We start from the raw sequence: 11,519 nt of genomic DNA on the forward strand, positions 1-11,519 counted from the left end.
TAGTGGCAAAAATTCAGGAGGAGCCCAGTAGCCCCTTTTCATTACATTTCATTAAAAGGCATCAGCTTTCGGGAAAAGGGCTACCAAAGTCCTTCTGGAGTTTACCTGCATCCCTAAAAATAGTCCGCTTCCCGGGTGAGTCTACCAAGATCCACGTTCTCGCCTAGAGTTAAACCGATTTACAGAGCGACGGCAACCCAGGCAGTCCGGAGAACAGGGACCGGATTTCTCTTCCCGCGTTCTGTCCAGAGTAGGAAACAAATTGGGAGCGGTTTTGCTCTCCTTCTGGATTCAGGACTAGCACACCCTCTTCACTGGTGGCGGCGAAGGGCCCGTCCCGGGGCTAGGATGCCGGTTACTCCCCGAAAATGCTTCTGGGGGTCAGGAAACTCCCAAGGACTAGGTCAACGGCTTGCTAAGCTGCTGGCCAGATGGGAAACAGAGCGATCAAGACCCTAGACTTTGGGGTCTGGAGCATCCCACCTCCCCCTTTTCCTTTCTTAGGTAGCTCCGACTACTTGGGAATAATAGATACTTGAAAATAAAACTAAAATCAAAAGTGCTTCCTTCCTAAGCACGTGCCTCTCCAATTGCTTCTTACTGTCTGCAAGTCTCGCTAGGGAAGGAAGGGAGGCAGGAAAGGAGACCACGCGGAAAGGCCAGCACTCCGACGAGGATCCCCTCCCTGCCATTTTCCATTTTGTCACCAACTCCCCTCCCCTTTGGCGGGCGAGCTATACGGACACACGCACACACACAAATGCAGGAACTACCGACCGAGAGAGGAGCGCAGTATCGCCAGGGCGTTTTGGGTCTGGCAAGGCTCCCCCAGCTCAATAAATACACGCCCGGACCGTTGTCCCGGGCCTAGAGCGTGGCCCTCCGCAAATCGAGCGGGGAGGCGGCCGTTGCAGTCTTTTCGCTCCCCCGGCAGCAGCCAAGGACCCAACGTTCACGGAGTCCCGCTGCCGCGGCGCCTCCTCCAGGGCGGGCGCAAGAGGCGGGGGAGCCGAGCCGCCAGGGCGCTTCACGGGCGGTGGAGCGGCGGCGGCGGCGGCGGCAGGTCTGGCTCGCTGCCGCTGCGGGGCAGCCCCAGGGCGGCGCCCCCGCCCCCGCTGTCGTGCAGTTTGCGGACGTGCTTCTTGAGGTCAAAGTTCCGGCAAAAACCTTTGCCGCAGGTGGGGCAGGTGAAGGGCTTCTTGTCGTTGTGCGTGTGCATGTGGAAGGTCAGGTTGTAGACTTGGTGGAAGGCCTTGTTACAAACGGTGCACTTGAACTGCTTCTCGCCGCTGTGGGTCAGCTTGTGGTTTTTGTAGTTTCCTAGCAGCAGCAGCAGGGGGGAATTAATAATAATAATAATAATAATAATATAATAATAATAATAATAATAATACAGTGGAGATTCTGCAGTTCAGCTCAGTTATCCTCTTTCACGGATTTGCAACTCATAAGCTAGAGAGTCTTTTAAAGCCCAGACCTGCTTTATCAACCCCGATGGTTGCATTCACACAACCTACTGTGCTTCAGGCACTGCCTGCAGGTTTCCCTCACAGTAAATATTTAAGTTGGCCTTCTGTGGCTTGCCTGCTACTCTTCGAAAAGAAACCTTTGCCACAACAGAACAGAATTTCAACATGAGGGATGAACTGGAACCCAAGAGCAAAACCCCATGCCCAAATCCCCCAAAGCCTTGGGCCTAATCGCTAAATACTTTTCTCCAGGATCCACAGGGTTCCCCAGATAAATCAGTTGAAATCCGTTTTCCTTAGAATCCCCCCATTTCAGAAATCACACCAGCAGCAGCAACAGCAGCGGAATCAAACCAACAAAATTTAACAATTTAACAGTTTTGTCCCACATTAAATCTGGATGCTAGGATGCCCAAAGCCATTTTGTCTTATTTGGCAGTAAAGAAATAACTGAGCTTTTGATAAAACAAAGTTCATAAAAATAGACTGTGAAACTTTCCATTGAAAACAGAATGCATGTTTACACAGACATTGTAAGCAGTGGGGTTTACTCCCAGCCAGTAACTGTGATTTTAGGATTTCAGCCTCCATTCCTTTAATGATCCGGCTCAGACGAAATGGGATATGAAAGATAGAAAGATATGCTTGAGGCACAGCTGGCACAGCCCCGAAGGCCAACTTTGTTCCGTGGGGAATAAATCCCATTGACTCTGGATTTACTCTCAAGTAAGTAAAAAAACAAGGCAACCTTAGGCTGCAATTTTAGGCATTTCTGAATAGGAAAACCACTTCCCCCCCCCCGCCCCCCAGAAAGGTATAGTAGACTGAGACGGCATTTCTATTGATACAAGACCTGTTGTATTTTGAAGTTTGTGTCCAAATTGTGGAACTTACTTCCAGGTAAACATACGGTCTGTTAATTTACTTTTCTCTGTGGAATTATAATTACAGTCATGCTTAACATTTAAAATTCAAATAAATTCCTTGCCTACCTGCCCGATCAAATACATCAAAAAATAAACTTTAAGGATCTAGATATGATACAAAACCTCATTTACAATATTACACACTCCCCCCGCCCCCCGCCCCCCGCCCCCTTTGTGCAGAAAGGGATAGCAACAATTTCCCACGTCTGGGAAACGAACGAGCGAACGAACGTCTGGGAAAAAACAAACCGCATTTACATTTTCATAGCGGCTAGTTCCCAATGAGCCTGCTGCAAAATCAGACACACCGAATTCAGCGGCACTTAATTCCCGTTCCGCGGCTGGGAATGGCAGCTTTCGGGCAGAATCTGCTGCTGGTCTACTCGGAAGGAACTGGTCAGGCCTCCCACCAGAAACAAACGGGGAGGGAGGGCGCTTTCAGCCTCAGGCTGCGTTTCCCAGCCATAATCAAGAGCCATTCCCCGTTTGGCACCCGGTTCTCAGCGGTTTGGTTTACCTTTTTGGTGGAAGCCTTTTCCGCAAAACTCGCAGACGAAAGGTTTGTAGCCTGCGTGGATTCGCGTGTGGGTGTTTAACGTGGAACTCCGGTTAAATGCTTTCCCGCACTGGCTGCACTTATGGGGCTTCTCCTGTGGGGAAACATCAACAAACGAACAACATCAAGAGCAGATCCAGATTCAGGCGCTCGCTTGGGAGAACGCGGGCCGCGCTGGGGCCTGGGCATCCCGCGGCTGTAATGCGCAGCAGAGCAACAACCGCGGGCTTGAAACCACCCGCTGGGTTCCTACCCAAAGGGCTGTTTCAAAGGGGCCCCACCCTCTTAAAAGGGAAGCAAAGGGGAGGGGAGGCGACGAGATGAGAGGAGGCTGGCGAAGGGGGAAATCTGCGGCCGCAGCGCAGTCCGGGTTTGAGAGATTTGGGAATCTCTCCACGGATGTGCGACTGAATTTATTCTCGGAGAAAAGGGGGCCGAGTTGAGCCCTCAGAGGTTATTAGGTTATAATGCACGTCGTGGCTCTTGCGTGAGTGCGCGTGGGTGCGTGAGTGATGAAGAGCTGTCCAGCGTAGAGTTTCGTTCACACAACACCTTAAAACCTAGAACCAGATTATTAAAACACAATGGCTGCGTTCGCGTTATCTGCCAGCCGGGCACAGACCGTAGTGTGGTTAGTTTCACGTGCTTAAGAGAAAGTCTGGGTAGATTTCCCAAACGCGGGAATACCCCACCGGTTGTGCAAACGACGGCCCTCGTTTCAAAGGGGGTCAGCTCTCACGCGAAGGTCGTAGGCTACATTTTCCCGAGAAAAGGGGTGAGAACGAGGAAAACGAGGTAAGGCAAGGCAGCCTCTGTACGCCTCGCCGCTGCATACCTTCTCGCCTCTCCTTCTCTTTCCGCCCCTGTTTTTAGGCGAGGCGCCTAAAGCGGGAGAGAGGGAGAGGCGGGGACCCCTAGAGCCCCGATGGGGGAAGAAGGTGCAGGAAGGGCGGCGATTTCTGGCTGACGGCCTGGGGCCTAGACCTGGGCCGGGCGAGCGACCCTCTGGCAGGGGAAATTTTGAGGTCGGGGGCTCCTTCCAGACCGCCGCGGGCCGCGGGAGAGGCTGCGGACAGGACCCGGCGCGGGCGCGCTACCTGGGTGTGGATGATCTTGTGGCGGCAGAGGGTGCTGGCCTGGCGGAATCCCTTGCCGCAGACCTTGCAGATGAAGGGCCGGGCCCCCGTGTGCACCGGCATGTGGCGCGTCAGGTTGTAGTGCGCGTTGAAGACCTGCAAGAGAGAGCCAGGCGCCATTAAACGGGGCGGCCGCCGCCGCCGCCGCCGCCGCCGCCGCCGCCAGGGCTCCGGCAGTGGGAGGATGCCGCGCACGCGGGTCACTTGCCTTGCCGCAGACCTCGCAGGTGAAGACCTTGGGCTTGGCGCTGGGCGAGCCGCGGCTGAAGTCGGCCGCCACCCCCTTGAAGGGCAGCTTCTCCGACGCTAGGAGGTGAGCCGCGGCGGCGGCGGCGGCGGCGGCGGCGCTGTGCAGCTGGGCCTGGGCTAGGTCCTTGAAGGCTGCCTGCGGGTACTTATCCGGCACAGACGGCAGCGCCTGGAGCTTGTTGCGTTCGGCCAGGTAGGTCTTGGGCGCCGTCGGGTCTTGCAGGGCGGGCGCCGGCAGCGACGAGCCCAAGAAGTAGGAGGCCACCGGGTGCAGGCTCAGGCCCGGCGGCTGCGGCTGCGGCTCTGCCGTCCGGCTGAAGTAGCCCAGGGCGCCAAGGGCGTGGAAGGAGGAGTGCTTGATCACCCGCGGCCGGACCAGCTTGTAGTGGGGCGGCTGCTGCAGCAGGCCGAGGGGCGGCTCGGCGGCTTGGGGCTTGAGGCTGAGCCCGCAGCTCAGAGCGGACGAGGCGGAGGAAGAGGAGGAGGCCGGCTCCAAGGGGGTCTTCCTGGGTTCGGATCCCGCCTTGGCGAAGGGCTCGTAGGCCAGCGGCAGGAAGGGGATCATGCAGGGGATGGAGGGCCCCAGGCTGAGCGCCGGCTGCTGCTGCGGCTTCAGATGCTCCGCTGCCGTGGCTGCCGCCGCTTTGGGGGTCCCACCTCCCCCTTGCAGGAAATGGGGCAGCAGCGGCACGGCTTGGGGTTCCGGGCCCGTCCTAGCCATGATGCGCTCGATGGAGAAGGCCAGGGGCTTGGGCGCGCTCAGCATGCTGCCCCGCGCGACGGCCAGGCTCTTGGCCGCCGTCGGGGGGAGCTGCTGCAGCTGCTGCGGCGGCTGCTGCTGCTGCTGCCGGCTCTTCTCCATGGCCGGCGTCTCGCTTGGATCAGAGCGGTTCGATATGCTTCGGCCCCCGCGGCGCCCGATCACAGCGCGGCAAGCGGGGAGCCTCGCGCCGCCGCCGCCGCCGCCGCCGCCGCCCTGGAACCTGACCTCAAGCCCTCCGAGGACCCTGCCGCCACCGGCGCCCTCCACGTCTTCATCGCCAGCGGGACCAAGAGCTCCGGCGAGGTCTCCATCCCGACGGCCAGCGAACGCCGCCTGCCCGTCCCGATGGACTCGTGCCGGCCCATCGCCGCCGCCGGTGTGCTTCCTTGGCGGGGGATGCTGGTCCTCCCCTCCTCCTCTTCCCTTTCCTCTTCCTTGGCAGCGTCTCTTGCGGTTCCCCCCCCTCTCTATGGAAAGTGTTGGGTCAATAGCAGCAGCCACGATCCCGCCAATCGCTAACTTCCAAGAAGAGAAGGTAAACTAGATAATTGCTCAATTCGCGTCCAACAGGCACCAGGAGGAAGGGGGAGAGAAGTTGAGCCCCCCTTCCCTACCCACCCCGGAGAGCCAGTGGCTCCTTTTCATTGGTGCCTGCGCCTCCCTCTGCCCTCCTCCCAGAGAGAAGGGGGGGCTCGACTCGCCCGCCCCCTCCCTCCCTCCCTCCCTCCCTCCCTCTAGATCGCCCCTGCTCTGGATCCCCCTCGCCTCGCCTCGCCTCGCCGCCAATCGCCTCTCCTTGCCAGGATCAACCTGCCGTTTCGGAGCCACATCCCCACTCCCTCCACCCACTCCTGGTAATCCTCCTCCCCCTCCCCCCTCCCCCATCAAATGACCAAGGCTTCACGCGACCCGGTCAGCTTCGGGAGAGGTCCTGGCGCGGGCTTCTTGGCAGCGCTGAGCGAGCGAGCGAGGAGGGAAGTTGCGCTGCCCGCTCGTTGTCCCTTTCAGGCCGGGCGCACCTGGGAGCAAGCCTTGACTGCTCTGCCGCTGCCTTGCTGACTCGCCCGCTCGCTTCCCGAAGCTCTCCGGCGGGGCCCCTGGGGCGGCGGCTGCCTGGTTGGCTCCGCTCGGTAGAAACAGAGGCGGGCGAAGCGAGGAGCGGGGGCTGCCGGGCCCCACCAGGCATGGGGCTGCGCTCCCTGCAGTGACGCTGGTGTTCTGATCTGGGCCTCCCCACACTTGGCGGTGCCTTGTCTCCTGCTTGACCTGAAGTCCTACTGATAGGAATGCATTACACTCTGTCCAAACATCCTGGAAATGCTTGGATTTCTTCTAAAAGAAGTCAAAATCCAATAATCGTTCTTAACACGACTTCGGTTTCCCTTGCCTCTTCGGAGCTGGTGCTTTGGATAGAAACGCTCTTCTTTCAAGCATGCAGAAAGTGGTGATGGAGATGCAGGCAGTGCACCCAGCCTCGGGAGGGGCCCCAAGAAGCCCCCTTGACGTGTGTTGCTGGGCTGCTCTTGGGCCCTTCCACGGCCAATTGGGCACCAGCCTTTCGACTCCGACCAGCCCTCCTTACCGTAACCTGCTGCAGGGAGAGGCCGAGGGCCCAGGGGACAACGCTACTGACACTTTGGGCTAAGGAGGTCGAACTGCTGCCAGCATTTTGTCTTGTGAAAGGAGCATCAGAGACACTCCAAAAAATAAACGAACCAACAACCCTCCTGGCCCCAAAGCAGAGAAAATAATAATAATAATAATAATAATAATAATAATAATAATAATAATAATAAAAACAGTTCAGGAAAAGACTAGGTTCAAGGGTATATTGGACAGCTGTTGCTATTTACATCTAACGGTGCCTTTTAACGCAACCACAGGGGAAATGTTGCTGCTCAAAATATGTCCGTCATATCGACCCGCTGCCTTGGCGGGCTGCCTCTCCCTCCTCACCTCTGCCTCTTTCTCTCACCCCCCTTTTTAGGAGGCTTTGCCACCCTTTCCTTGCACTTCAGCCTCCTGACAGGTGTCTCTTCCTGAAGCCAGGTCATGGAGCATGGGTCCACCCACCACGGGACCGTTTGCGGGAGCTCTTCCCTGTAGCAGATGGGTTTGTGCTAACGTATAATTGCCACCCTCCCCAGAGGGGGTCAAGTTCCTTCTTTAAGCACCCCGATGCAACAAGGGGGTGGGGGCGGGGCAAGGGCTTCGATCATGGGCCAAGCGCTTCTGCCTGTACAGTGCCTGGCACACAGCACCTTGTGTTTTACCTTCACGTCCCTTTATTCCAAGCACATCATACACACACCCCACCCAAAACACTGCATTCCTGCTGAACTATGATTAACTTAAACACGGTTTACTCAAGTCATCCAGCCTTCGGACAGGCTGAATTATTAAACATGCTTGGCTGGCAGATGTGGGGAAGACAGCCTGAAGCCCCTGCATTAGGGCCCAGCATCAGCGGTAGTCTCGTTCCCAGCCTCCCACCTATGTGCGGAGCTGTCCAAGTCTGTGCGCCTCTTTGCTAGTCCTTTAGAGGTTGACTTCGTTTCCCCTTCTCAGAAAGGAAAGGAACTGGCCATGTGTGGAGCATGAAAATCCCTTCTCAAAGTCACTTTACTGGCTCTGCGGCCCTTAAGAAAACACCTAAGGTGAAGAGTGGGAAGTCACCAGCCTCCCTCCCTGCCACCCACCTTTCCTTGTCACAGAGGCAGTAAGGGGGCAGAAAAAAGGACATGCAAAATTGGCTGTGGGGGCAGAAAATTAGGAACAGCCCAGCCGATAGAAATCTGAGGCAGCCCCACCCCCTGGCAAGCTAGATAGGGCAGGTCCCCTTTTCCCATATGAAACGAAAGGCCTAAACCACTTCCTCATGTACATAGGATCACTTCGGACTGTTGGGAGATCAAACACCTATGCAGGATTTCTTTAAACAGGAAATTGTATTCAGTTCAAGCACACTTACTCCTGGATCCTATAGAAGAACTGCTGTGGGTGTCAGAGGAAATAGGATTTGTCCCCATTGAAAAGATCCCTGTTTGACTGCTGAGATGACAATATCATTTCTTGGAAAAAAAGTTGCCTTGGGGTCAAAAGAAACTTTGGATGTATGCTCTGCACACAATTCAGCAGGCTCACATGTCTTGCAAGCCTTTGCTAAGAAACAGTGCTCTGCTCCTCAAACTGTGAAAACAATAACTAGAAATATATGCTAGTAGTTTCAAGAGTAGTTTCACCTGGAAAAACCATGCTTAGAATTGTGCTCCAGAGCCTAAATTCTTCTAAAGTAACCTTTGTTGAATTTGACCAGATACTCTTAGGATCTAATTCAGAACACTGAACTTGGATAGAAATTGTTTTTCATCTCACCTGTGGTAAGATCCTTGGACTCTCTTCAGTAAAGGGAAAATGTGCACTCCAATCAAGGGCAGCAATAGCAGGACCCAGGGAACTTCAGATTAGGCTATTGTCTTGTAGCAAAACCTATTGTGAGAACCTGGCCCAGTGATGTTAATTCATGGTTCACTGTGTGTCCAACCCAGAATATTGGATGAACAGAATCAGTAAACCAGCATTCAGTTAACCATGAGTAAGTATGTCATACAAACAGCCTATGCATGCTTAGGTTATGAGAGCATTTACTCCACAGCTCAATAAACAGATAGAGGTGTATGAGAGAAACAAGCTTTTCTCCACTGCTGAATGGAAGCACAATCAATTAGCCAGATCCAAAGCATCCTTAAAGGAGCTCTTCTGGGCCTTGCAGGGCAGTCACAGGGCTGGGGAAAATAAGGATTAGAGTCAAGGAGGCAGCAAAAAGTGTGACCTCATGCCCTTCATGCTGAACAAGTAGGGAGGGTGTCCGTGCTGGATCCAAAACACCTTCACCTGCTCTGGAGCTGAATGCTGCACATTTCTGCTATTAATCCCATCCTTGATTCAACAGAAAACTAAACTGGCAGAATTGGTTGCCTCCATTGTTGATCCCTCCTGCCTCTATTGCTGCAGTTGCCTGACTTTCCTTCAAGGTGCGGGGTAACAAAGGCTCACAGATTTTGCACACACTGGGGCTGCCCCTGGATAGTGGTGGAAGGGGGACTGGGGTGGGAAAAACATTCTTTTAACATTCATATACCTAAAGATAACTTAAAGATGCTCTCCATCTTTGGGCTGTGGGTGAGACAGAGGCAATGTCTTGGGAATAGCATGGCAGGAAAAAAAAGAGATGCTGCCAGAGTGGCCTTGTGCTGTGATTACCTGCAAGTGGGGAAAGGCCCTTGGGGTGACATTGGTTTGGCCTACAGACAAGGGAGGGCCTAGAGGATTGCTTCACAGCTATTGCTTCCACAAGGGAACCAGAGGTAGCCACTTCTCCTTCTGGGTGGACAAACGAGGTGTTTCTGCAAATTCTGGGTAGGAAAGCCAAGACCAGAGAGCTATTGTTAAATTCCAACTGGGAGCAAATTGCATTCCTGCTGGGGTCCTGGTGCTTCATACTGGAAAGTTTCTCTGTCTGCCAAGTTGCCAACCATTCATGCCATTCAGATGAGGGCTGTGCCACTATCTGGGTTTTCTTGGAAAATGAGATTTGAAATGCTGTGGGCACACACACTGAACCTGTAAGTAGGTCTTTGAAACAAATGGGTCTTTTCTTGAACTATCCCAGGAAAAGATGCCACTCCTTTATAGCGTTGTGGTGGACAGGTGCCATGTTTGGGTGTTCAGAATTATCACTTCCCTTTGGAATCAGGAGCAGAGGGCACTCCCATGCCAAAATCTGATGCTTTTGGCCCTTGGCACTTCAGTCTTATGGCACCACCAGCCCTCTTGATGGCTGAACTCATTTCCTCATAAGTAAGATATAACCCTAGAGCCTTGTGTGGCGCAGTTCCAGCAGGCTCAGGTCGACTCAGCCTTCCATCCTTCCGAGGTCGGTAAAATGAGCACCCAGCTTGCTGGGGAAGGTGATGATTGGGGAAGGCAATGGCAAACCACCCCGCTATAGTCTGCCAAGAAAACATCGTGAAAGTGGGGTCGCGAAAGTGGCTCCCTCCAAAGGGTCAGACATGACTTGGTGCTTGCACAGGGGACCTTTCACCTTTCACAAGATATAACCCTAGGTTAGTAGACATAGCATCTGAATGATAGATCTCTTTTGATGGGCACAAAAGTTCCAGGCTACCAATACCCCGAAGTGGGCACATAGTTTTATGTGTGCTGGATGGGAAAAGGAAAGAAAGAGCTATAAAGCTAACATTTTGAGGGGAGCTGTTTGTGCTCCTCCCTGCCCCTTCTCCAGGCAGCCCTCACAACTAAGAAACCGATCCGTAGAGCTCACTGAGATTTACTCCCAGGAAAGGAGGCACAGGACTGCAGCCCACTTCCACCCCAAAGCTTTCGGCGGCGGCCCTGTCTCTCAAGATGTCTCCTTCCTGCTACTATTAACCCTTGTCTTCTATTTCTGAACGAAGGTGAAGATCTTCCTCCCTGCCGGCCCATCTCTCGCGTCGGGATTCAACGGGGAAGAGAGCTCCACGCCACGGCCTCCTTTGCTCCGCTCCCTCTTTCTCACTCTCGCCCCGCGATCTCGGATTCCGGCTCCTTGAGAGGCCGAGACGGCATGCCGCCCAGCTGCCTTGTTGCTGCGGGCGCTAAACTCGCTTCCTCAGAAAGGTAGTGGGTTCTTTCTCGTTCCCTTCCTAGGGTAGGCCCGACCTCGGCCTCTTCCGATGTTGAGGCGCCGAGGAGCGCAAGACTCCCCAGGTCCTTCCCACGTGCTGCAGGCCGCCTCAAAAAGGCGCGCGGGGCCTTCCGCCCCCCACGCACCACTTCGATTTCTTCCGGGCGCCCGGGCGAATAGGAGGGCCGCCTCGCCAGAAAGGATCGCGGGCGTCCAGCTGGTAGCTCGTTTCTCAGTCACGGTTACAGTCGAAAATCATAATCAGGACAGGGAAGAAAATTCCCCCTTCTGCTCAGGGGAAAGGCGCCACCACCAGATCTCCATACAAACAAAAGAATCCGCGAGGAAGCCCGTTGCTTCTCTGCCCAGCAGTCGTTACGGCCGGGAAGCTGATCAGCCTGAAGCTCCCCGAGACTCCGCCCGCTCAGATGGGGAGCAGGCGGGGAAGGACAGCGGGGCACAGACTTGATAAGGAGCAGCCAAAGGAGTTGGGAAAAGCCACCTCGCCGTACCTAATGCGCGCGCCTGTCTCGCGAAAGGCCGGCCGCCCTTCGAACAGCTGCTCCTCCAAGCTCCAGAAGAAGGCCGGGACTCCCTCGCCCCGTCCGTGCCGCTGCTCCTCCTCGCCTTCGGCTGGCTTCGGCAGGGTTTGCACAGCGCATCCCGCGTTTTCAGCGGGAACCGCCAACCGCGTTGGCCTGGCTGGTTGCGAGCAACTGGGCGTTTGGCGTGCC

General features: G+C 55.2%; 1 protein-coding gene across 1 annotated transcript; it reads right to left on the minus strand.

Annotated features, from left to right (window-relative positions):
• Nucleotides 1-1,027: 1,027 nt before the first annotated feature.
• FEZF1 (FEZ family zinc finger 1) lies at nucleotides 1,028-10,727 on the minus strand. The gene is made up of 7 exons (XM_063309347.1): nucleotides 10,678-10,727; nucleotides 6,682-6,772; nucleotides 6,004-6,431; nucleotides 4,296-5,484; nucleotides 4,049-4,183; nucleotides 2,913-3,045; nucleotides 1,028-1,320 (listed from the first exon to the last, which is right to left on the minus strand). Exons 1-7 carry the CDS (start codon nucleotides 10,725-10,727, stop codon nucleotides 1,028-1,030), a joined length of 2,319 nt encoding a protein of 772 aa, XP_063165417.1.
• Nucleotides 10,728-11,519: the final 792 nt, after the last annotated feature.

Source organism: Candoia aspera, chromosome 7 (genome assembly GCF_035149785.1).
Source record: "Candoia aspera isolate rCanAsp1 chromosome 7, rCanAsp1.hap2, whole genome shotgun sequence".
In the NCBI taxonomy this organism is placed as follows: Eukaryota; Metazoa; Chordata; class Lepidosauria; order Squamata; family Boidae; genus Candoia; species Candoia aspera.